The sequence below is a fragment of the Brassica rapa genome, chromosome A02, assembly GCF_000309985.2.
Source record: "Brassica rapa cultivar Chiifu-401-42 chromosome A02, CAAS_Brap_v3.01, whole genome shotgun sequence".
Lineage (NCBI taxonomy): Eukaryota > Viridiplantae > Streptophyta > Magnoliopsida > Brassicales > Brassicaceae > Brassica > Brassica rapa.
Window position 1 is genome coordinate 27,963,894 of NC_024796.2, and position 27,896 is coordinate 27,991,789.

The window sequence follows — 27,896 nt, forward strand, 5'->3', positions numbered from 1 at the left end:
TAATTCAGAGAAAAGCCATCAAGAAACAAAACAAAGCCCAAGTCTTCCTCGCCACTTCACAATGGAATAAGACGTGACAGATAGTTTCAGTGTATAGCCCATACCTAGTACAGGTCGGAACCAACATAATACCCTGAGATCTTAGACCATTTTTGACTGCCAAAGCTCCAGACAGATCCCTCCACATGAAATGTCTTATTTTAGGAGATGTTTTAGTTTTCCATAGATCTTTCCGTTGGAGGAAGGCTTGGTTCCGAAGGAGATTGCTGTAATTGCAGCACTTCAGCCAGCTTATATCTAGGCCTAGAAATATGAGTCTTTACCCGCGAAGACCGGTCCGTTTGAGCCGTAGCGGGGCGGGTCGAACAATTTAGAAAAATCGATTCGCGGATGCGGATGCGGATGCGGATCCTGAGCATTTTATGCAGGGTGGGTGCGGGTTGGTGGATTTTGAAACGCGGGTACCCGCCAACCCGCAATTTTTTTTTTAATTTTTTTAAAATATTTTTTTTGTAAAAATGTTTATTTTTTAAAGAAAATATGGAAATTTTAAAAAATAATAATCAAAATATTTTAAAATATTTAAAATTTGAATTATGAATATATTATTTATATAATATTTTGCAAAAAAAAAAATATTTTTTAAAATGAAAATATAATCCGCGGGTCCCGTGGGTGCAAAATTAATCGGGGCGGGTACGGTTACAAATTTATTTGTTTGCGGGTTGTGCGTATCAGATATATTGACAAAAAAAACTTTGTAACCCGCGGGTTGATGGATCAGTAGGGCGGGTTTGACCCGCAACCCAGCCCTACTTTTAACCACTTTTCGCATATATTGTTTTGTTAACTATTAAATCAATAAACATGTAGTAAATGTTAAAAGCGTGTCCTACTTGGATGACGTATGTTCGATCCCACGGGGGCGATATTCATCCATCTCCTTTGCTTAACTTGCACTCTCGGCTGTTTCTCGATCACAACAACGACAGCATCGTATTTTTTGTTTTTTCAACTTACATCTAAGCAAGTCCCCAACTAAATTGTGTGGTTTTCCCACCCCCTTTAATGTTTTTGTTCATGTTCTTTTGCAAGGCTGTGGATCAGTGATATGATCAAATTAATGACTAGCAATTATTTTGCAACGATAAAAGACAACGGGCACATTATCATGACAAGGATTGCACAACATAACTTAAGTCGTGATCAAGCATAAAAAGGTACAAAAAAAAAGAAAAAGAGAGGAAATAGATAGTGGTGGTAACTTAGGTGGTGGATACAGCTTTGCGTGAGCTCTTCTTCTTCTTCTTCTTCTTTAGAAAAGCTTTGGGCTTGTGCATCTTTGAACTTGATCGGAGATGCTTACCTATGCGTAGTAGTGCAAGAAAAAAAAACATACTGTGAGCGACAACAACGACCTGTACACAAACAATATTGATAATTAAAACAAATAGACGACACCTTGATGAGGCTTGGAGGTGCTACTAACGATATCAGACGACAACTTTTCCTGTCATACATAAATGGTGCTGTAATTAATAATCAAATTATTCTCAACCAAAAAAAAAACAAAAAAGAGAGGGAAAAGAGAGAGAGAGTAGATTGTATAACCTGTATATCAATTTGGGAGACAAGAGTGGTCTGATCCTGATCAGAAGATCCCTTTAGACTCTTATCGGACTGGATTATTTGCATACAGGTAGAACAACGTAGCAACGAGACTTGAGAACCTAGTGTTTTCTTCATCCCGACCAAACTGTATAAGATTCGCAACAACAACCATACATAATGTTAACAACAAATACCAACAATATATTACTGAGAGAATAATCAAATTTACAAATAAGACACCTCGGTGATGGCGTCTGAGGCTTCGAGGTGCTAGCAACAACATCAGACGACGACTTTTCCTGTTACATATCATATAAGTTGTTGTGATTAATAATCAAACTAATGGATTTTCTCGACCAAACAAAAGAGATAGAACCTGAATATCAATTCCTGAGACAAGAGTGGTCTGATCCTGTTCAGTTCCCTTCAGACTCTTATCTGATTGGATCTCCACCGAGACTTGAGATCCTTCACGTAGTTCGGCCAATCTGAGCGCCAACAAAAACCATCACCCACCATTCACATAGATCTATATATACTGCTAACTAATTAAATAATAAGTATCAAAAATAAACGGACACCTCTTTTGTTGGAAGAGGTTGTGTTTGCGTACGGGAGGTCGGTATGGACGAGGTTCTGTAAACGAATTGGGTTCACAACGCATTACCATGCGGCAAAGACCTCTAGCCATGACTAACTCTGCCTCCTAAACAAACTGACGAAGTCGGAAACCCTAGATCAAAATTTATATATATATATATACACAAGAATTTGGGCCTATTCCATGGTTTATATTCTTTAACTCCAAATCTGGCCCACAGGTTTGGGCCTATAATTTGTTTAATGCCCAAGCTTGCTTCATTATGATTAAACGAACTGAATTTAAATCATTCCAATACCAAAATCAAAATATTTGTTACACAAACAAAGGAAGAAGAAGATGGAAAGCTTTCTCTCCCACCGGAAACTCCACCACCAGTTGGTATTTGATCTGATCTATAGTTGGTGGGAAAAGGGAGATCCAACTGTTGGAATTTAAACAAGTTGTTTTAACAATTTATATATATATATATATATACTAGGGTAAACCCGCCCTACGGGCGGGCAGGACAGGCGAATAAACAAAATAATAATACAAATTTATTTAAAATCTCTAATTTTTTTTTTTAAATACCATGTTCATAATTATTTTACAACCATTTTATCTATATATTTTAAATTTTATTTTAGAAATTAATATTTTATGTATATCAATTACTATGGTTAAAATTGTTTGATGTTATAATATTCAACCTTATATTATGCCGCGATTAACTATATTTCATAATATAATGTTCAAATATATTCTTAGAATACTCTTTTATTCTTCGGATATATTGAGTCGAGTGAAAAGACATTTTAATATTAGTCCATTGTATTTGTGCAATAATGCTAATGAATACTGTCAAAAAATTGAACAACAATCATCGATTTGGAAAAGGTTAAATATACATATAGAGAAAAAAATAAGTATATAACTACCTAATATTTATTTCAATATATAAGACTCAACATAAAATGTCATACATCCAAAGATTAGACAAAGACATGTGTGAATAAACACACAAATCTGAATCCAGATCTAGTCTAATCAAACGGACCTAAACAATCTATATCATCATCACAAGTGTTCAGTTTTGAGCAGTCTGGCAGAAAATAAACTGAAGTAAAATTAATCAAACCATCAGAAGATTGTTGGAAACCGTTAATCGTGTATTCATGGTTTGGTCAAAAGCTAATAAGAGCATGATTATCCCTAGAAATTCATTAGGTTTCTTAATGATTATTTAAGTATTAAATTTTAGTTAAGGAATTTAGTTAAGAATCACCTAATTTTCTTCCTCCAATGGGAGTTTCTTAATAAGGGGTTTCTTAAAAAAAAAAAAATTAAAGATAGGATTGGAGAAAGAATTCTCAACCATTTGTGTGATGTAGTTTTGATTACCATACAAAAACAATTCTAATACAAGCGTGTCTCAAGAACAGGGTCGTGCCTGAATATTATGGGCCCTAAAGCATTAAAAAAATTTGGCCCTTAAAATATAATATTTTTGGAAAAATGTCAAAATTCCTATAGTTCTGTTTGAACCCGGGGCTCTAGAGTAGTAATGGGGACTGTTACCAACTATGCTGTAGACAACTTTTACAATAAATTTGGCCCATAAAACTATTTATCTAATTTTTGGCCCCAAGCAGGTGCTTGATTATCCTCTAGTCAGGCACGGCCCTGCTCAAGAACACAAGAATACAAGTTTTTATTACCTCTCGAGCAGCTTGTACCGAGTGTCGTTCAAGTAAAACGACTGAGCGGTCTCCATGATCCATTTCGCCTCCTCGTCAGTGAGTTTGCTTGTGAACACAACATCACCTCGGATAAACACCAAGTCTTTTGTCGCTCGATGTAGAAGGTGCTAGTCAGGTAAGGAGCCGCTTGAGTTCCACCTTGAGCAAACATTGTAACATAACCATTTCCTCTCCACAATGGAAATGGGTTGTATCAAATCCACCATTTTCATGTCATAAGGCACATGCTTCTCCTCCATAGTCAACAACACCCTTTGGCAAAAAGGGCCTACCAACAAAAATTATGCATATACTCAATTCGTGAAGTAAAAAATAACCCTCGAGACTAGACTAGAAGCAATCAAGTTTGCATTTTTTATATTTCTAAATTTGTTTTGATAGTTTCAAATTTCTAAACTAAGAAACAGTCTAAGCACAGTTTGACAAAAAAAAAAGAAACAGTCTCAGCACTAATTAAGTTAACACACAAAATGCTTTAAGTATGTATCTGCAAGGGAAAATTAAGGAAAACATGAATAAAGATTGCAGCTTTATCATCTACATTTTAAAGTTGTTCGTCAATAGAGAGAGAGAAAGAGAGCTAACAGTCTCCGAGCTTGTTGGGTGTAGTGATGGAAGCTTTGACGCAGATTTTGAGAGGAGCAGCCGCCATAGCCATCGTCCCGAACCGGGCGGTTCTTCTCGGCTTAATCAAACCGCACCGCTTGATAAATCCTGCGCGACTGACCGACGCCGATAAAACAACGGCGGTGCTTGGTTGAAACCTAAGGCTTATTAGAGAGGGAGAGAGTGATTTGGTAGCTGAAGAAACGAAAGGAGAGTGCTTTTGTTGTTAACTTAGGGAAAATTGTATCGTCCAGGGAGAGAAGTCAAAGGAGATGGAGACGACGACAGAAGACGGAGAACACGAGAGAAACAGAAAAAAAAAAATTGAGATTTAGGAAAGATTGACACGTGTTCTAAAAAACCCATTCTAAATCGGTTACAAAAGTCTCCTATTAAGGATCGACTACTCCCATTTTAATTATTTTTGATTTAATTAAATCCTTGATTTTCTTAAAAACCCCACTTAAGGATCTGGGATAAGGATCTGGGATAAGAGTCCCTTCCTTTTTGTTTTTTTTTTCAAATTGCCAAAACAATCCAATAACCCATGCAGCTGGACAATGGTGGACAATTGGACACAGTCGATAAAAGACGTAGTCTAAGACGGAATACATAATGGAAAAAAGACTTGTAAATTGCAGAGGTAAAAGAAATCTCATCCAAGTTCAAAACTTTTATAAAAAAGAAGTAAACAACACAACCGAAGGATATTACTAATGAAATGATCAATAATAGTAATCATGTGCGAACAAACTCAGAAGCCAAAAACTAAGTTAACTCTCTTCCTTTAAATACTCAAAACAACAGTTTAAGATGATGAAGCCGCTGCCTTGTTCTTTGGCTTAGCTTCGGTACCTTCTCTGATATGGTCTTGAACCTGTGAGGCACATTGCGAAGATACCTAATCGTTCCAGTTCCTGTAGTCTTTCTACGGATTGCCTTCACACTCCAGTTGTAGGTCCTCTTGCGAGCGGCAGGGTAAGCACAGGTGGAGCAACAGCTCTTCTGGATGTGGAAGCTGCAACGGCCACATCTCACACAAAGAGTGTGACTCTTGTTCCTCCTCTTTCCGAAACTCCATGTTCCCTTCGTCATTTAAGCGGATGCGCGTTAACAAAACTTTAACAAAAATATAAGGTATAATATACTGCAATCTAAATCAGAGTTGTCAGCAAAATCTAACACTTTTGAGAAAAATGTATAAAAGAAAAATAATACACAGGGGAGGGTGTCAATAAACCGTAGGTATGGCGACGGTGACATAAACAAAACCGGTCTCTTCTGACCAACTATCATATGTTGTGAGTACTGTCAAAAGAATATGTTCCCAAAATTCTGTTTTTTTTTTGTGTTCCAAGAAAGAGAATTATGAGTAATGGCTCTAATAGCAAACCTCTGGACCATCTGGAGTATAATAAGTTTGTTTAGACCAAGCTGTGGATGTTTTCCAGCGAATGCGGCCCCATCTACCAATTACATTTTTTTTTGTGAATCAGAAACATTTCATTAGATTAGATCATAATAATTTAGGCACGGCAAACAAAACGTTAGGCTGAGGGTGGACTTTTCTGAAGAATAAATAATAAGAAATAAGAACCAATAAAAAGCTTGGTCATAGTATTGGACGACTTGATGCTGGGGAAGTTGCATAGTTGAATTTTAGATCAAATCAACATAGGAGAGTCGGACAGTGACACCTGTTCGAAGCCATAAGCTCGCCACCTTGTGATTAATCCTAACAAATCTGAAAAGAGAAGGGAAGCTATTTTTTTCCATATCACCGGAGTTACCTTAGCTATAAGAAGAAGCAGATGACTTTGGCGGTGGTGCTACATCGACCGCTTTCAAGTAAGCTAGGAAGACAGATGAGTTCGACATTCTCCTAAAGGAAAGTTGTCTGAGTTGTAATGGATGAAAGGATGATGCTAAGGGAATGAAGACTAACCTTTTTATACACGGAGAATCACCGACTGAAAGAGCAGGCAGGTGCATTGAATGATGAATCGTGGTAAGAGTGAGATTTAGGAGTTAAGATGGTCGTTAATGACAACGACTAAAAGCATCTCAGTCATCCCGTAACGATTCGAATTCCCAATACCACAAAATAAATACAGTCCAAAGGACATAAACAACAAATCGCTCAAGAGATTTTTCGTAAGAAGTCGTCTCCCATAACCTTCCAGAATCTCCATGGTCGTTTATGAAATCAGAACCTGAAGAACACGAAGAACCCTACAAAGCTATGAAGCAAGTTGTCAAAGACGAAGAGGTGTTTATTAGATTTTAGATAATAGGTTCGACCAGTCGTTATTAAAGATTGGTGAGCCCATTTATAAGACTTGTAAAGCCCACATATAAAAGCCTAACACACTCGGGAATTAATGAAACGGAGCGTCTTGCTCGGATAGACAGGTGTCGACTCCACAGCTTCCGAATTGATGACCTGGAATCCGACGTGGACCCCCTAGGAGAAAAGGAAACCCTTCTTTATATATATATAGATAGATAGATAAATAACTCCATGCATGCAACAACGAGAGAGAGAGAGAGAGATTGAGAGAAATATAACTACTGCGTGGTATATCAAATTTGTCATTTATTTTCATTTTTCTTTAGTTTCAACATCTTACAAGGGCTCCTTTTACATTTTGGAGCCACAAGTTACAGTATCTTTGGCAATTGACACGAAAATAAAATTAAAAGAAAACACACACACACATACAAAGAAGCGATCCTTTTGGTGCCTATTTACGGATAAAAACCTTTCTTGAGTAATAAATTCACAAGAAAATAACCTATCTCTTTTTTTTTTTTACGAATAAAGAGTTAAACCCAAATATATTAAAGACACAGACCTAACTCCCGGGTAGGAGGTGAAAATAACCTATTTCTATAGTAAAATGTGAATAAGAAGTTGTCCTTATTTTATATGCATCCGTCAGAGTTGCGGTTGGACCAAAATAGTATGTTTAATGTGTAACTTATGTTCACCCATATTGGTATTCTCCTCATTCCATACTCCCCACTACACCAAGATGCTTGCAAGCCTCAATATCGACTTGAACGGTGCGTTTTGACCCCCTGCCGTGACATGAACCTTCTCAAACGCTACCAACTGCTTGTTCACACCCAATCCTTTTATCCCGTTCTCCGGCGGCTCGGCAAAGGCGAACACCGTGTGAGTTTCATCAAATTCACCGGTGTTTGACACTTCAACGTGGAGAGGAATTTTTGGAAACGTTTCACAGTTGGCATGAGACACTTTGATAATTGAGCTAGTGGGTTTTGAGCCAAACTGTGAGTGAAGGTAGTGTAACTTAAACCGAACCCAAATGGAAACACCACTGGACCTTTGTAGAAACTGAAAGTCCTTCCTGGGTAGTTTCCAGATGCTCTCATTGCCATTATTGTAATTGGAAGTTCTGTCACGTAGTCTTGTGGATACCATGTCATTGGTAGTTTACCTCCTATCATATTTGATCTGATTATGTATATTATGTTTTTAGTTTCTTATAGATTTTGTTTTTAATTTCTTGTACACTTTTTTTGGGGTAAAATTCTTATACACTTTGTTTCTTATATACTTTGTCTTCTCACATTCGTATGATTCTCTTGCGTTTAGATAATTTTGTAAAAATCATGATGTTATTAGATTCTAATTTAGATAAATCTCATGTTTATAAATCTTTACTATTATCACAATTCACAGATTCTTAATTCAATTTGACTAAATGCACCAGTATTATCTTTAACATCTTCTGATCTGTTTGGCTATACTGCCTGTTTGTTTCTCCATTTGGATAGATCATCTAGATGAAGATGGGAGGTTTGTTTGTTTAGACACTAAAAGTACAATTCATTCAAATGGATCATCCGGATGACTTTTGGAAATTTAGGCTTAATTTTAAAGTCCATTCAGCTGAACCAATTTGGATCATTCGAATGGAGATAGTTCATTTAAAATGGTATAAAGTCTATTATACCCCTAATGTAATTCACAAATTACAAACCTAAAAATAAAATCATTTTTGTCACAAACGAAAACTGACAAAACTACAAACACTTTTTCCCGTGCTAAAAACTATTTTTTTCACGCCAAAACCCCAAAACGCATTTTCCCGCTAAAATTGCAAAAAAATATTTTTCCGTCAAAATTGCAAAAACGTGTTTTCCCGCAAAAACCGAAAAACATGTTTTCATGCACAAATCACAAAAAAAAATGTTTTCACGCCAACACCCAAAATACATTTCTCTGCCATAACACAAAAAAATATAGTTAAAATTAATATCAAACATATGATTAAATCAACATAAGGGTATTTTGGTAATTTGTTTGCTAAACTCATTTGAATGGAAATGAAAATAAAGAAATAAACATAAGATCCATTTAGATGATTCATCTAGATGAGCTATGTGTATAGACAAACAAACAATCACAAAAATCTGAATGGATCAGTTGAATAGATCATACAAATGAATCATTTGAATGTAAATGACAAATGGTGAAACAAACGGCCCCACTCTGGATTTATTTTGTTCCATTCACATTCATTTTTGATTAAGTTAATGATCCATTTCAACAAGTATTTGACTATTTGTGAACAATCATGGCATCTAAGCTGAAACAAACTCTAACTAATAGATACGGTGCTCTTCAACTGTGGGAGATCATAGTGATTGCCCTCTTTGCAGCTTTCATACTCATCCTAGCCATTTCAGTATGTTTGAGCTTCCTATATTCTGTTAATAATTACATCAACTCTTATCTGAAACGAGACTATACTTGAATTGATTGTCTTTATTCTTTCATTTTGCAGTGGTAAGAGCTCCTGGTATGAGTCCGTTAAAGATTCCATTGACTAAAACCGAGCTTGGTGACAGAAGGTGTCTCGATGTCGAAATTGTCTGGCTCTGCGTTAGATGAAGGAGAAGAAGTCGTTTGGTTCAGTTTCTTATTATCTTGGTAAACAAAGCCGTTTGGTTCAGTTTTTTATTCTTTTCATTTGCAACAAATGTATACACATGTTCATCAAGTTTTCTTTCTGAAAATAGAAACTGAAACCACACCTTCACCTTCTGAGTATGCAGCAGACTACTCCACAAGATTTGCATATATGATTTCGTTTTTGTTTGTATCTGAGGTGAGCCATTCTCATTAGCTACAACCACAGTGTCGTATTAACTAGAATGTACGTTTGACTTTATTTTTTCTGCTTGATGTTTGCATCTTTAGATCAACTTAATATTATTATAAGTTTATTGTTTTTTTTAGTTTTACAAAAAAAAAAAAGACAATCGGGTTTTGCTTCTGTTTTCTTTTATCAGCCCAAAAATCGAATTCAAAACCATAAAAGTAAAAAAGAAGAAGCAAATAACCTAATTTGAAAGCCCGACAATGAACACGTTAAATCCCATTTACACAGATTATGTCGAAAACAAAATTATTAAGAATATATGTAAATATAAGAATATACATATATATATATATATATTAAAATATAAGATTTTTTTTACAAAAATGTAGGACTAAAAATTATATGATATAAATTTAAAATAAAGCATTTATTCTATTATAATAATTTTTAATGATTTCAAATTAAAACTGTGAAAATACACATAAACTAAATTTAAAACAAATTATTATATTAATTATTTTTAATAATTGACACAATATATTTGTATATATGATTTATCTTTAATAAAAGCCTCAATGCATAAAGATAATTTATAGCATTAATTTTAATATTTTTATATTTATATTCTCAATATTCAATACTATTAAAATTTGAATTTTATATAAATTAAAAATTATAATTTTATATTTTTATGAATATATGACGTTGTCTTTTTTTTAAAGAAAAGAAGCATGATTCCAAAACGGAATCGTGCGCTTCCAACGTGTTTTTAAAGAGAAAATTTTAAAAGTGTTTTGGAAGCAAGATTCCGTAAGCTTCTACAAGGCTCCGATTCCGATTTTGGTTATGAAGCAAAAAGACGTCCGATGAAGTTTTCGTGCAATGTAGCCTAAAACGCAAACCACAAAATCATATAAAATATACTAATTTAGATTACAAGTAAGATATATCATGGCCGTAGGACGGACCGACCCTTGTTGTAAATAAATGACCTAAATATTAATTCTCATAATAAAAGTAATTTGTCAGGAGAATTAAAATGGTATAATTTGAGAAATACTCTAATTATATTTTAAATTTTGAAAAATACATTTTCTTTTTTCATTATTGAAAACTACACTTTCTTTTCTGTGATAAGACAACTTTACCCTGGTTTAAGTTACATATTACAAATGTATTATAATCAATAGTTTTGTTGTTTCCGACTATTCTCCATGACCATTGCTGTTATTTCCATTGTTAAAATTACTAGAACATATCTCTTTTTGTAGCAACGCATAAACGTTACGGTAAATTTGGTAGTTGAAAACTTTATATATTTTTACTAGATATTGTTCCTCATGTGTATGCGAGATGAAGTTTATATAATTACTAATGGTATTCCGGCGCTATTCGCCAGGTTCGTATATTTTTTCCTTATATGAATTTACAATTCATATTATGGTTTTATTAAACAAATTATGTCAAATTTGAGAGAAGTTCCACAAACATGTAAAAAATATTTCGATAGAAAACACTCTCCACCAAAAAAACTACAAATTTTGCTTTAACAACCAAATGAAAACCAAAAAAAAAAAGAGAAAAGAAAAATAAGTAAACTTTAGCTTGACAAAAAATATCACAACAAAAAAAAACACAAAAAAATTCTTCACAAATAGTAGTAAAGGTCTCACGGTCAACAAAAGCTTGACTATGAATATTTGTTAATTGTGTAGTAGAATGTCTGATATTGTAAGATTTTTTTGTATAAAACATAATTTGTAAGAAAAATACAATTTTTGATTTTGTGAGTTTACGGGTGGACGTTTGGTAAGTTAAAAATTGTAAATTGATTGAATATTCAGAGGTTTTTATATTACAATGGTAAGAAATATTTTGGACTAACTAAATTATAAAATCTCTTAATTATTCCGATGGAAAAAATTTAACCAACCATCGAGAGTATATTTCAATCTAGCGTGGATTCTCAATGACTTCCTTGTCAATCTCACCCTGGAAAAATATGTCACTGATCTAACCATCTAAAAAGGGACAAAACAAATAAAACCTGAAGAATTTTTTTGTGGGATCAACTTCGGTTTTTGATTTTTAAATAGGGAAAATATAAGAATAGTAAATATAATCATTCCTTGTTTGTCGATGAATAACATCTCTACTAGGTAATAACCCGCGCCTTGCGCGGAATGTGATTATTAGTTTTGTTATTTTTAATAAAAACACATTAAATCTGTTTAATCTGGATATCGGTTCGGTTTTAAGTTATTTTTTGGTTTTTAATCTCCTAAAATATAACCATTATTTTAAATTAATATTTATTTTGGTTTGTTTTGTTAGAATGTTTGATTTTTTAGTTTTTTTGGTAAAAACCAAAAATTACTATTATTTGTTTATTTTCATGTTATAAATTTTAGATAATCGTCATGTCGAACCAATGGTTTCATATCATAGTTTGTAAGCGGATAAGAGTTCAAGAAAAAGAAAATAAAATTATTAAGACAAATCATTTCACTACAATTTGGTCGGTAGTGAAAGAATCATTAAGAAAAAAAATAGTTCAACTTTCAAAAAAAAAAATAGATACTTCAGTGGTGGTAAATATTTATAAGGTGCTCACATCAAGGTGCACATGTATATGTATGTAAAAGTATATAAAAATAAATGACAAATATACAAAGATATTGTTAATTAATATTAAATGACATTTTTATTCTAAATAATACATGAACGATAAAATTAAAATTAATTAAAAATTATAAAGGCCTTGACTTTAGTGAATTTTTTTCATATAAAGAAAAATCAATTGTATTCGTAAATAGAGGTGGACACAGATCAAATATCTGGGTATTTGGAGGCATTCAAGTCGGTTTAATCTTTAGCCACCTGGATAGTCGGTGACTCTGATAACCGAAATGATTTAGAATTTTAAAGAATATCCTATTTGATCTGTAAATAAAATAAAATTTATAGAATAATTGAAATTTTTAATAATAACATTTTATTACAAAATAAAATATTATTTAACTTTTCAAACTTTAATACCTATTATAATAAATTTAATTCATAAAATATTGTAAACTTAAATGAACTATAATATATATAACATATATATATATATAATTCTGTACATATATGTATATATATGCATATAACATATCAAATTTGATATCCGTTCCTAAAAATATTGGAATTTGTGATTGTTTTTTTTTAATTGTATTTTAGTAACTGATTTAGAGTTACGGATATCCATATTTTTTTGTTCAAATCAAAACGGATTACGAATCGAATCAAAATTTAGAAATTATTTTGCCTGACTTTATCCGTAAACAATAAAAATAATATATATATATATATAGTTTAGATTTTGATTCGTTATTTGTTTTGATTCGAAACGAAAAATCTAAAGTTTTATTGGAACCATGCATATGAGTTTTATATTAAAAATATAAAGTATATAGTGTGAACACATTTATGAATATAGTGTGAACGCGTTAGCATATTTATTATCAAATCATTGTGAAGCTGCCACGTGTCTATTATAGTGTGAATGCATTTATTACAATGCTTCTCCTTTAATATATAAGGAATATCAATCTGGAGAGGTTCCCATAAAAGGATGAGCTTGGAGATGATCTTCGCCCTTCCCAACCCAGGAGGAACGTGTGGAAGAACGACGGAGGGTCAGTCGCCGTTATGTTTAGTTCTTAAGCTTTTGTGGGATTTCATCTAGAGGCCGCAGCGCAAGAGGAAGATGGAAGAGAGAATTCTGATAGGTGTGCTCAAGTTTGAGGTTTAGGCTTAATCTTTGGTGATGTGGCAGCAGAAGAAAGGAGAAAAGTCTATTTTACTGTTATAGATAAGATAGTAAAAAAATATAAAAGAGAAAATAGTTTTTTTAGAGCAAAAAAATAGTAATCATGTCTCATTAGACTAATATGATCTACTAATTGTCTCAATAGATTAAATAATTTCAAAATACCAATAATACCTTTAAAATTTTATTTATAAATTCGAAATTATAATTACAAAAAAAATATTATAAATAGTATAATATAATAAAATAATTATAATTAAAAATAAAGAAAAAATAAAACAAATAAAAAAAATTCCCAAATCAGTTTATTCTCCTTCCCCCCCCCCCCCCCCCCCCCCCCCCTTCCCCCTCAGCCATCGTTGTGTCCGCCTCTCTCTCCCTAGTCCCTAACTCTCTCGGTGGCGGCAAAGACTTAAGCTCTCCCCCCGACGAGTGCTCATCTTCTCCGGCGTAAGTAGTGCCCTTCAACTCTTCTTCTTCGGCTTCCTCTCACGGTGTGTGCTTCGGCTTCATCTTTGCAGGGTAGCGGTTGAACAAGAAAATGCAGATTATAGTTACTCTGCTCTCAGTTTTGGGCAAAAGCCAGGATACTAATAGCTTGAACAATCCGAATCATATGATGAAATACATAGTTACTCTGCTCTCAGTTTTATTTTACTATCCAAACAGAACAAATTTGCGGAAAATAATGAAAACATATTCAGATCATGATTCCATACATTACTATTCAACACAAGTCATGTCTATAACTTTCAAGTGCTAAGGTGTTGACAAATTCAACATATTAAGGTTCATATTGTAGAACAAAATTGCAGATAAAATAAATTTATAAAAGAAGAAAAGACGAGACTAATGAGCAATGCTCCTAGTGTTACAGATGCACATACAAAGAAACTTTTTGTATGAAAGCTTACACACAAAAGTAACGGAGAACAAGTTGGCAACTAAAAAACTAGAATAAGAAACTCGTCAGAAGTTTACAGGAGTTCAGGTACAGGCTACGTTCTCCTCTGATGCAAGAAAATTGTAGGTCGAATATATGGAGGCTGCGGCTGCTCTAACTGCTCGAATACACTAAATTCTCATGAATTGATCAGTCCAATAGGTAGACAACTCAACTCCAAATCGGCATCCGTTTTTTTAAAACCAAAATCCTCTACAATGATTTTCTGTAACTCTTCCAGAGAAGACTTCAATTCCAAAGCAAGTAACATTCCTCCTTTATTTTCATCAACATTAAAATTCCAACTTGAAGCTACAACCAATTCTCAAACTCCACATGAAGCATATATATAAATCATGATCGAAAATAATGTGAAAAATTTGTGAACATGAATATAGAAGATGCAGTGAGAAGAAGGCGTTCCATGATTTTTTTTTTAATTGATTTTTTTCATATATAGAAACTGAATTTTCCAAAATTATTTTGTTCCCATATTTTTTGGAACTGATTATTCTTATTTGTAGAACACATTAGATTTGTAGAACTCAGTTTCTACAGGTTTTTAGATTTATAGTAACGTGTAGATTTCGATTTATATAGGTTTTAGATTTACATTTAATATGTAGAACTTGGTTTCTACATGCTTTTAGATTTATAGTAATATGTAGATTTCGATTTCTACATCTTTTAGATTTATAGTAATCTGTAGATTCTGATTTCTACAGATTTTAGAGCGATAGGTTAAACGCAAAATGTGTATTCTAAATATTTTTAGAATACTATTATTTACGTAGATCATGTATTCTAAACATAGTAGATTTAATGAAAAAAGTGGATTTCATTTTCTACTTTGTAAAACAAAATCTGAAATGATGATTTAAAAGTTTTTAGAACTGAAAAAAATACCACTAAGTTCATATAGTTATTTCATCAGTAGTTACTATTTTTCCTATTTTTTTTTGTTTGTAAAACTATTTATTTAATTTATTTTCAAAAATACTAAATGGTATTAAAGACAAAAAATGGTACAAAATAGAAATTGGTCTAATGGGACATGATTACCATTTTTTGGGCCAAAAAAACAATTTACCCAACATTCTATTGGAAGAAGTAATATGATTACAAGATTATATTTGACGTAATAGAAGATGCCTTCTTATTTCTTCAAACTATAACAAACATTACAAGAGCAAACAAATATTACCGTGTGGACTATATTGTTCGATTCATTGACAAAACTATAAGGAACAGGATCTCCTCATTGAGAAGGAAAAAACCCGGTCTTCTATAGCGCCATGATGCAACGCTGGCTCAGCCGGACAATCCCATCTTGAATCTCGACTTGTTTCTATATGTTTTTATTTTCATTTTTGAAAGCATAAACTTCAGTTGCCTCTGTAATTTTTTCTTTGTTGATAATCAATTTAAAATTTTTAAAAAATAATAATAATTTCTTTTTTTTAAATCAGAAATAAACTTTGGTGATGTCATCTACTACGCACTTCTTCTTTCATAAGAGCATTTTCAAAAATGAACTCTATTTCAAAGTTTCCAAAACTCTATGTTTGAAGTTTAAAAGTGCTATTCTCCAAAATCAAAACTTCAAACTCAATTTCAAAACTATTTGTATTTTATAATATGGTCTTTATATTTGTCATAATTAATTTGAATTCACAAAACTTTTGTAAATAACTAGCACATATATAAACATATTACAACAATATATTTAATAAAATATTATAATAAAATATAAAATTTCAAACAAAATAACTTAATTAATATTAAACTTCAAGCAAAATGCCATATTATTCCATAAAGTGATTTTCGTAATGCATATATGATATACTAGTGCATTTTGAAGTAAAAATGGCTCTCCTCATTTTAATTTGTAGATTAAAGATACAAATTGTTGAAATCGGGTGATATTAATATTTGTAAATACATTAGATTAGAACAAGAAAGTAAAATAGAAATATAAAATATTGCTAAAAGACTAACTTTTATCGATGATATTAATACTCGTGAATATATTCAATATGAACAAGAAAAATTGTACGAAAAGACATCATCAACAACAACCATCTTCAGTTACACAAAAAAAAATAGACAATATTTAGAAATTTTGATGGTTCCGGATCAAACTTACCTGACTATTAGTGTTGTTGTAATATTTAAATTTTTGTAATAGTTATGTCTTCATGTAATTTTTTAAAAACTTTTTTGTTAAGTTTCGTTTGTATACTTTTGTTATCTAAATCTAGATTTAAATATTTTAAATCTTATTTTAAAGTTTTATTTAATTTTATGTGTTAACTTAAATCTTATAAACAAAACTTAAAATATTTATGAGATGTAATTTTTATAAGGATTAAACAATAAACAAGAAAATATTTATGAATCATAAATATGATGTGTAATTGTAGAGATCAAAATGCAAATAAAAATATGAAACTTCAAATTTGAAGTTTTGAGTAGTGCAACTTCAAATATAGAATTTCACTCCTCAAAACTTCAAATTTGAAGTTTCATATTTTTATTTGTATTTTGGTCCGTATAATCACACATCACCTTTATGATTCATAAATATTTTATTGTTTTTGTTTTAATCTTAAAAAATTATTTCTCATAAATATTTTAAATTTTGTTTACAGATTTTTAACTTTACACATAAAATTAAATAAACTTTAAAATAAGATTTAGATATTTTAAGCTAGATTTAGACAACAATAATATACAAAAAGATTTTAAAAAATTACATGAAGACATAATTATTACATAAATTTAAATATAACAACAACACAAATAGCCAGGTAAGTTTGATTCGGAACCTTCAAATTTTCAAATATTGCCCAATTTTTTTTGTGTAACTGAAGATGGTTGATGTTGTTGTTTAATTTTGATGTTTTTTCGTATAATTCTTTTTTGTTCATATCGAATATATTCACGAGTATTAATATCATCAAAAAATTAGTCTTTTAGCAATATTTTATGTTTCTCTTTTACTTTCTTTTTCTGATCTAATATATTTACAAGTATCAATATTATTCTATTTTATCATCTTTTAACTCGTAATCTAAAAAGTAAAAATAAGGAGAGCCATTTTTACTTCGAAATACACTAATATATCATATATGCATTACGAAAATCATTTTATGAAATAATATGCAATTTTGTTTGAAGTTTATAATTAATTAAGTTATTTTTATTTAAATATTTATATTTAATATAATATTTTATAAATTAATATTGTTGCAACATGTTTATATATGTGCTAGTTATTTACAAAATTTTTATGAATTCAAATTAGTTATGACAAATATAAATACCATATTATAAAATATAAATAGTTTTGAAGTTGAGTTTGAAGTTTTGCTTTTGGAGAAAAACACATTTAAACTTCAAATATAGAGTTTTGGAAGCTTCAAAATAGAGTTACTTTTTGGAGATGCTCTAAAATGGTACACAAAAGCAGTCACGTGCTTATTATACGGTTCTTTATTATGGAGACGTTGTCTGTAACTGAATAAACCATAAACATGTTTCTTATACGTTTCTCTACGATGGATGGGACTTTGTCCGTAATCACCGTCGCAGTGCTGCCCTTGGGCTCAAGCTGATGAAGCATGGGCATTTGGCTGTATAAATATTAAATCGGCCACAAAATTAATAGAAGCTTGTGTAGTCTAGTGGTTGAAACAACGTAGGTCATTCCAAAAGGAGCTAGGCTCTCCCCAGTTGCCAATAACAGTTTTCGGCCATTTTTTCATTTTAGCTTGTACCCTCAGTTACACTAGGACCGGCTCTGCACCGACGTTCTATTGAACCTAATGTGGCTGAAACTACACGCACACATACATGCAGGCCCAGTTAAGAGATTAAGAGAACCATCACTGGCAGAGGAAGGTGTTGATTTCAAAAATTCCCACAAAGCTGATCATAAGAACTGACTTATCAGTTCAAAAAAAAAAAAAAAAAAAGAACTGACTCGTTCCACCACCATTTTGGCCTCCTGATCATGTATACTAATGGAGGGATTTGTAGAGTTGGTCACCACACCTTATAAAACTGATACTTACAGGCAAATCTTAATTATACATGTATAAAGTATAAACCATTGCTATATAACTCATCTTTAATTATATAATCTACAAAAATCGATATAATAGGTATAAAAATGTCAAAAATATAAGGGAATAAAAATGTCTGATAACATAAATTATTTTTTAAAGTTTCTAAAATTGGAAGCTGCATATAGACATTTTCTCAAAACAGAACATTACAATAATTGAAATGGATGATTCAGTAAGCTTCTAGAAATAGCAATCAAGACTTATGAGAAGAAATACTAAAATCCTCCAGGTTGCATTCTTTGAAATGTTTGAAAGACTGCGCGTGAAATATGGAGCAAATAGAATAAAGAAGCATTATATATAATGTATTTGGCTCGCTTTAAAATATGCATTTTATTCTTGTCTTATCTTCACGAGCAAACGCAATGAAGAAGCACTATGGAGGTTTGTGGTCCGCTTCTTTGTCTTTTCTTCGAGAAACCCTGGGTGAGATCCACAGAGAAACTTTAAATCTTCTTCAGAGGCTTGTTAAGCTAGATATCTCGTTTTTCGGTTTTGTTGTTAATGGTAACATTACTAGATATACTTTCATTATAAAAGAAATGTCTAGCACGAGCAAACTGGAGGTGCTTGTTGTCAGTTCGGTTAAGTCATGCAATACAATCTTATAAAACCTTTTTCTTCTACCTTGTGAATAAATACCCTAGGAATTGTAGAGTCGACTTCAACTGACGATCTTGTTCACAACAAAATTTTGTCTCTTAACAATTTTTTTTTCTTGAAGTTAAATGAGAATATTCCTAAACATTCTTAACATTAGTACGAAAATATATATTCCCAAACATATATTTTTGGGAAATATTCATATATATATATAGAGAGAATACTGTGTAGTATGCTCTAGTTGTTGGAAAAGTTACAATTTATCGTGTGTGTGGTAACGAAGCCTAAAACATTCTATTGATTAAATTCTTAACAAAAAAGATTCTATGGAGAAAAGAAATATGCAATTTCTGTTCTCAAATAAAAAGATTACTGTATATTGACGTAAAACGGTAAAAGGATGCCTTCTTATTTCTTCAGACTAAAACATTAACTGGTGATGGTGTGGGTCCAATTCAACTGCGGATGTTATTGTTAACTTTTTCGAAGAACAAACTAGGCCTCGACAAAATAATCGGAACCGAACCGAAACCGAACCGAAATATCCGAAACTAGAACTGGACTAATACCTTTAAATATCCGAACAGATCCTATATTTTTATATCCAAAATAACCGAACCGAACCGAGAACCAAACGGGTACGCGAATATATAAAAATATTAATTATATATACATATAACATAACTAAATATATATTTTTAATTTAAAATTCTATTAAAAGTATCTGAAAATAGTTGAAGATAACTAAATTATTATAAAGTATCCAAACTATCCGGAACTATCCGGATAGTTTTTTCGGAAATATCCAAAGTAATCCGAAATATCCGAAATTTTTATCTAAATCATCCTAATTATTTGATATTTTACCCTAGCTAACCGATATTTTATCCAAAGTATCTGAACAACCCGAACTATCCAAACCCGAACTGCATCCAAATGAGAACCAAACTTTTTCTGAATATTTTCCGGTTTCTATATTTACTATCCGAACCGAACCGAACCCAAAACTATCCGAACCGAACCGAAAATAGGTCAAATAATAAATGGATATTCTAACTCTTATCCGAACTATCCGAAACTTGAAATACCCTAACCGAACCGAACCGATACTCGAAATGCCTATGCCTAGAACAAACATTAGAAGACTAAATAAAAAACTCTTAACTTCCTCTTTAAATCAGAAGTAAACTTTGGTGATGTCATCTACTACGCACTTCCTCTTTCGTCATGTTTCTTAGCAGTGACGTGTATATCATACGCTTCTTTGTTATGGAGACTTTTTCCGTAATTGATTAAATCATAAACATGTTTCTTATACGTTTCTCTACTATGGATGGGAACTTTGTCCGTAATCATCTACGTTCTACTGAACCTAATGTGGCTGAAGCTACACACACACATACACGAAGGTCCGGTTAAGAGAACCATCGCTGGCAGAGGAAGGTGTTGATTCCATAAATTCCCACAAAGCTGATCATAAGAACTGACTCGTTGTTCCACCACCATTTTGGCTTCTTGATCATGTACACAGTACACTAATGGAGGGGTTTGTAGAGTTTTTTTTTTTGTTTTTGGTCTAAGGATTTGTAGAGTTGGTCAGCACACCTTAACAAACTGATATTTACAGACAAATCTTAATAATATATGTATAAAGTATAAACTCATTGCTATATAATTCATCTTTATTATATATACACAAAATCTATATAATGGGTATAAAAATGTTAAAAATATAAGGGAATACAAATATTTGAAATTTCAAAAATTCTAAGCTGCATATGGACATTTTCTCAAAACAGAACATTGAAATATTGATATGGATGATTCAGTAAGCTTCTAGAAATATCAATCTAGACTTATGAGAAGAAATAAAGTGACCCGTATTGAGAAAAGGCTAGGAAATACAATTGTGATCATAAAAAATATATTTGATAAAAATATACTGATATTTGAGAAGTTTCTAAAGAGATAATTTCGGTGATCGTCAATTAAACTTGGTAAGATATCTGCGTCAGTTATAAATAATGAATGAAACTGCTAACATAATCAATAAATTATATGCTCAATGTAATTGGGTAACGTAAACGGCCATGGTCCCGAAAATTGTGTGGTTGCCAGACAAGACTGAATTATTATTTTCTTGGGAACTAGTGCCTTAGCCATGCGATGGAGGTTCAACCTTTTCCTGCATGTGATCCGTTACTTTAATTTATTAATGGTGGCATTTGAATATTAGGTAAGAGTTGAATGCGTGACACGCGGAGAATTAACTAATTGTTAATATAATATCTTAGGACATTAATTACCTATTGACCTAATCTAATCCCTCACCTTTCTTCTTTATAAAACGCCCCACTTCTTCCCCACATACTCTCCATGAGTATCAAAATTTATTATGAAGCGTTTTTCTTCACACAATCTCTCTTTTCATCTTCCTCTCTGTTTATCAATATTTTTATCTTTTAGAGTTCTTATTATCATGTTTTATAAGCTATTGTTCTTTAATTTCGTTTTCTTATGTTATATTTCTGGATTTGAATCTTTTGTTTTAATATGATTGAAATCTTTGATCCTGTATTCTGGCAATTGGTTTGTTAATTTTCGATTCTGGATCTTGATTCCTGTGATTGGTTTGGTTCTTAAACCTATATTTGATCGAAGCTTATAATTGTGATAAGCTTACAAAATCATAGCTTCTATGGTGTTAACTAAGCTTATAATTGCTTGATTTCTGAATCTTCCAACATTTTTATTGTTGTTTAGAATTTCTTCTATGCTATAATATATATGTTTAAATTTCGTTACTTCACTCTATTATTCAATTCAGATGTTCTTCTTGGCTATTATATATGTTTCAGATTTGTTTGTTTCAGTCTAATATTGATTCAGATGTTAGTCTTATATTTTGTTAGATTTATTAAAAAGATTCTGATCTATGTTCATCTTATATTGGTTTGGTTGATTAAATATATTATTTTAAACAAAACAAAAAATGCTATGGTATGTTACAAATTTAGACTATTTATTTTGATTCAAATGTTCATCTTATATCTTCTAGATTTATTGAACAGATTCCATTCAAGTGTTCCTCTTGTTTGGTTGATTAAACCTATATTATAATTAAAACCAAAAAAAGCTATGATGTTTTCCAGATTTAGAATATTTATTGAGAAAATAGCCTATCAAATTTGGTAGTCTGAAATTCCTCTTTAGGCAAAATAATTCATTTCAGAGAACAATGTAGTAGTCATTTTAGCTGGTTTAAATGTAGAATGTTTATTGGACCGGTTATCTATCTATTTTGTATCCTTTTACGCTTGCGTTCTTGTTTACCCCAAATTAGTTCTTCGCCTGGAGATTGAAGCTAGCGATTTGCTTGAACCTAAGATCCATTGTCTGGTTCTCTTTGCTGGACCTTAACAGTGTAGGTCTCTCTAAAGTTTCGCAAACTCAAAAAGTCGATTCATAAACCTGTTTTTTGTTAATCATTTGCCTTATAACGAATTAGCACTAATGTAGCTGATTCCATCGATTTAATTTTGTTTTCCGAACCTTATTCAATAACCTTAAGCCCTAATTTTGAGATGCGCTTTCTTAGTATCGAAGATGTTTGTTGTTTGTTTATGGTGATTTGAAGATCTCACGATTGACATTTTTCTTTTCTTTGTATGGCAGATGGGTCAGTTTAAGATGAAGTTAAAGCTGAAGTGGTTAGAGAAGATGAAGAAAGATAAGAGGGAGTTAAAGAACAGGCTTACGCTATTAGTCTTTCTCCTCCTGTTAGCGAAACCTATGATATAAATCATCCAGATGGTAGCGACAAAGTCTACAAGTCCATCGTCCTTCATAACAAGCTCACTGTTCTTTTAATATCTGACCCATCTGCTGCAAGCAACTCTGCTGCAATGAGTGTGAAGTTTGGATCTTTTGATGATCCAAGTGATATGCAAGGACTAGCCCACCTGATAGAACACATGGTTTTCTCTGGTTCAACTATTGATGGTGGAGAAAACGATGTGAGGTCTTTTGATTTTGATATTTTTTAATATCTCATGTTTTATCTTCTTATGTTTGAAAACTGTTTCTTGTAGTTCAAGGACTTTGTGGGGATGCATGGTGGTGATGTTTTTGCTAACACGGAACCGGAATATATGGGTTTCTCTTTTACGATTGTAAAAGATCATTTCAAAGCTGCGTTGGAAATGTGAGTGTTCCCCCATTTGATTTGTAGTTTCTTTAATCTTTTATTATCAAAGTTGTTAATCATTCTCATCTTGTTATTCCTTTCTAGGTTTGCCAATATGTTCAACTAGGTGATTTTCCCGTGCTCATGCACGGACATAAATATTTATAAAATAAATATAATATAATAATTAATTGATATTTATTTTTAATTTTAAATTAATTTATAATTTGTATGTATAATTTATATTAGTTATATCATATCACTTTAATTAAATATTTATATATAATCGGTTTTGTTGTTTTTACAGTCGATTTAGTTGTCATTTGGACATATTGGTTTCTGTCTATTTATTTGAATTCAACTATAATATTTATTTTTTGTAAATATATTAATTTTTGATTAATTTTTTAATTTGCATTTTAGGTTGTTTGTTGTCTTAAATGCATAAGTATATTTTATTAAGATTATGTATAATTTTAGATATATTGTGATTAGAATGAAATAAAAAATCAACTAAAATGTATGATTCCAAATTACATAAATTAATATAATAATAATATTCTAAAGTCTCATGCATATATATAAATTTTACAAAATATCTAAATTAGAACAGTGAGTTAATATTTTATTTTCCATTTGTTAATATGTTTTAAGTCATCATATAATTTAAATTTATAAAATAAATAAATTATTATTATATAAAAAATAAAAATAAATTATTATTATATAAACAAAATAAATAAATTATACATTCTTATTGTAGTTGCATCTATGATTTTATATATAAGTTGGGTTAGTTGCTAATAAATTATTCATTCTTATTGTAGTTACATCTATGATTTTAGATATAAGTTGGATTAGTTGATAATATGTTCATTTGATAATATTTTTATTGCTAAAATTTATTTTTATTTTTTCAGTATCTCTTAAAATATGGAGTAAAAATGTGATTGCATTTTATAAATTATATTATTTAAGTAAAATTAAATTTATTTATTTTCATGTAATTGTAAGATATTATAGTAAACTAAATATATGAAAAAACAAAAAATATTTCAATAATAATAATAAAAATTATTTTTTGTCAATTAAACCTATATACATTTATGTTACTTAATTATTTTGTGTAATCATCTAATAAAAAAAATAATATATATATATAAATTCAATTACTTTGAAAATATATATTTGTATTGTGTAAAATTATGTTTTAAAAGAAAAATGTTTCTTTTTCTAATATCAAGATCATTTGTGTGAACTTTTTTTTTTTATGAAATCACATTATATACAAATATATTTTTTTCATCTAAGAAGATCTTAGATAAAAAAAAGTATTTTAGTACTTCAAAAGTATATTTTTTGTTACTTAAAGATATCTTTTAAATGGACTATTACTATTTTGTGAACTTTCCTTTTTTATGAAATCATATATATATACATATATTTTTCGTTTTAAAATTATTTTTTAAACTTTATAAACTTTCCTTTTTATTCGTTATTTGGAAATTTTTTTAAAAAGTAAAGATTAATATTTAAATGAACTTTTTTATTTCATTATGGGTATCATAGTAATCAACCACCGTGAGAGTTAACGTGAGTACGACACCTAGGAAAGTGACTTCTCAAATAATATTATAGAGATGAACCTCTAATGGATATTGAACGTTTTAAAAAAGAGATGAAGACACTCAATTCAGGTACTGTTTTATGGTATGTTCATTCATTTGTATCTTTTCAGAAGCTAATTATTATACTTTTTGTTTTTGTTTTTCTTCTACAGAGTTTGAATCTAACAAATATAAAGACACCAGCCGGATGGAACAATTATTTTCTCATACCTCTCCAGAAAATCATCCATTCAACCGGTTCACATGGGGCAACAATCAATCCTTCTCTGGCCATGAACCGCAAGCCCTCCGTGACTGTGCTTTGAAGCTGTTCCGAAGTCACTTCGTAGGAGCTTCCATGAAGCTCGTTATAATCGGTTCAGGTAATGAATGATTTGGTCTTTTCTTTATCACTCTTCTGTTGTAGGTAATCATTTATTTGATATTTGTTCAATCTAACCTCTTTGATTTTTCTTTGCAGAAGCTGTAGATGAACTTGAAGATTTGGTCATTGTGTATTTTTCCAATCTTAAACGTTGGAGAAAGACTAATTTTGTATTTCCTGAGTATAATGATCGTCTTTGGAAGCATGGCGTTTCTTACACACTTGAGTCTTTAGAAGATGCCCAGAGTATGAAGATTTCTTGGATAATTCCTCCTATCTCTCTCTCTCATATCTGAGATAAGGCCAGAGCAGTTAATTCACAGACTTATATGTGAAGGTTAGTTTCAGTTAATATTTTACTGTATTTATCCAATTCTGTACTTGGTTAATGTATATTTTTGTTATTTTGCAGAGAGTGAAGGCTCTCTTTGCTTCTTTTTCAAGTCCAAGCACTGGATCACTTCTTTCACTGCACCAGTTGGTCATAGATATGACCCATGCTGGATTGGTGGTAATTTAGGTGGCGGATACAGCTTTGCGTGAGCTCTTCTTCTTCTTCTTCTTCTTTAGAAGAGCTTTGGGCTTGTGTATTTTTGAATTTGATCGGAGATGCTTACCTATGCGTAGTAGTGCAAGAAAAAAAAACATACTGTGAGCGACAACAACGACCTGTACACAAACAATATTGATAATTAAAACAAATAGACGACACCTTGATGAGGCTTGGAGGTGCTACTAACGATATCCGAAGACAACTTTTCCTGTCATGCATAAATGGTGCTGTAATTAATAATCAAATTATTCTCAACCAAAAAAAAACAAAAAAGAGAGGGAAAAGAGAGAGAGTGTAGATTGTATAACCTGTATATCAATTTGGGAGACAAGAGTGGTCTGATCCTGATCAGAAGATCCCTTTAGACTCTTATCGGACTGGATTATTTGCATACAGGTAGAACAACGTAGCAACGAGACTTGAGAACCTAGTGTTTTCTTCATCCCGACCAAACTGTACAAGATTCGCAACAACAACCATACATAATGTTAACAACAAATACCACCTAGCTACTGCTTAATTATAGAGAGAATAATCAAAATTACAAATAAGACACAACCTTGATGATGACGTCTGAGGCTTCGAGGTGCTAGCAACAACATCAGACGACAACTTTCCCTGTTATATAAGTTGTCGTTATTAATAATCAAACCAATAAATTTCCCGACCACACAAAAACAAAAAAGAAGTAGATTATATAACCTGAATATCAGTTCCGGAGACAAGAGTGGTCTGATCAGTTCTCTTCAGGCTCTTATCTGATTGGTTAGGCAACGAGACTTTAGAGCCGAGTGTATTCTTCATGCGACTCAGTGCGGCCAATCTGGGCGGCAACAAGATCAATCATAATTCATATAGATCTATATGTATACTGCTAATTAATTAATTAATAAGTATCAAAAATAAACGGACACCTCTTTCGTTGTAAGCCTCTTTCTCCGACTGAGAGAGGTCGGAATAGAGAACGGTAAGGTGGTCTCCTCTTGCGTGAAGAACGCCCTGGTCCCATGCCCCGAGTCTTTCCCATGACCAACTCTGCCTCCTAAATTCTGAGCAAGTCGGAATCCCTAGCTACATTCATATATAGACACAAAACGTTGGGCCTATTCCCAGGTTTATATTCTTTAATTCCAAGTCTAGCCCATACGTTTGGGCCTATAATTTGTTTTAATACGCAGCTATTTTTGAGCGGGTGATTAAACCTTAAGCATCTCTTTGCTTCATTTAATACTATAACTAGGTGACCAACTGCGGACATAAAAATATTCAAAATGTAAAAAAAATAGTATACAGTTGTTGAAGTTACAGATTTTATATTATCACTAAGTAGAATTGTATTGTATATATATGTTGTAACTGTGTATTTTTAGTGACGAATATATTTATGTTAATATTTTTCGTTTTAAAATAGTGACATATTTAAAGAAAATATAATAAAAGTCGAAATATAATCTATAAATAATATAAATTAAGAAGTACAATTTCAATAAAGAAAACAAACTTGCAAAAAAATTATTAAATTTTGTAAGTAGTTGTACGTAGGGGTGTCAAAATGGGTCAAATGAGTCAACCCAACCCATAACCCAAATGGGTTTACTGTAAATGGGTCAACCCAACCCATTTATTAAATAGGTTGGGTTGATCCATAACCCTTTAAATTAAATAGGTTAGATGAGTTAATGGTTGACCCATCAACCCAACATCTTTATAATGAATTATTTTTAAGTTAAGACCAAGTTGATCGAAATAAAAAAACGTTTTTTGTGGTTTTGGCGGAAAAAAAATATTTTTGCGGAAAAATAAATTTTTGCAGTTTCGGTGAGAAAACGCGTTTTGTGGTTTCTGTGGAAAACAAGTTTTTGCGGAAAAAGCGTTTTTGTGGGAAATTGCATTTTTGCGGAAAATTGCGTTTTTGCGGTTTTGGCGGAAAAATGTGGTTTTGGCGGGAAAACACGTTTTTGGGTTTAGACGGGAAAACAGGTT

General features: G+C 31.5%; 2 protein-coding genes and 1 pseudogene across 5 annotated transcripts; 1 reads left to right on the forward strand and 2 right to left on the reverse strand.

The window, feature by feature from the left end:
- Nucleotides 1–1,112: 1,112 nt before the first annotated feature.
- Nucleotides 1,113–26,998, reverse strand: LOC103854608. Its single transcript, XM_033284654.1, has 9 exons — nucleotides 26,828–26,998; nucleotides 26,616–26,736; nucleotides 26,473–26,531; nucleotides 26,222–26,366; nucleotides 1,988–2,023; nucleotides 1,852–1,910; nucleotides 1,612–1,756; nucleotides 1,462–1,510; nucleotides 1,113–1,366 (listed from the first exon to the last, which is right to left on the reverse strand). Exons 1-9 carry the CDS (start codon nucleotides 26,938–26,940, stop codon nucleotides 1,266–1,268), a joined length of 828 nt encoding a protein of 275 aa, XP_033140545.1. The 5' UTR covers nucleotides 26,941–26,998; the 3' UTR covers nucleotides 1,113–1,265.
- LOC103854609 lies at nucleotides 5,170–10,119 on the reverse strand (annotated as a pseudogene).
- Nucleotides 5,170–26,095, forward strand: LOC103854611 (nardilysin-like). 4 transcript variants are annotated; one of them, XM_033284653.1, is made up of 8 exons: nucleotides 5,170–5,223; nucleotides 22,920–23,198; nucleotides 23,274–23,386; nucleotides 23,474–23,490; nucleotides 25,009–25,065; nucleotides 25,149–25,358; nucleotides 25,457–25,697; nucleotides 25,805–26,095. In XM_033284653.1, the coding sequence occupies exons 1-7, from the start codon at nucleotides 5,176–5,178 to the stop codon at nucleotides 25,654–25,656; spliced, it is 924 nt and encodes a 307-aa protein (XP_033140544.1). In that variant the 5' UTR covers nucleotides 5,170–5,175; the 3' UTR covers nucleotides 25,657–25,697; nucleotides 25,805–26,095. The 4 variants fall into 4 exon arrangements, 3 of the variants coding, with proteins under 3 accessions (XP_033140544.1, XP_033140543.1, XP_009129801.1); XM_033284652.1 differs by having other exon boundaries at nucleotides 5,171–5,223; nucleotides 25,773–26,095; XR_001957324.2 differs by lacking the exon at nucleotides 5,170–5,223 and adding an exon at nucleotides 21,629–22,606 and having other exon boundaries at nucleotides 22,858–23,198; nucleotides 23,474–23,495; nucleotides 24,938–25,065; nucleotides 25,773–26,095.
- Nucleotides 26,999–27,896: the final 898 nt, after the last annotated feature.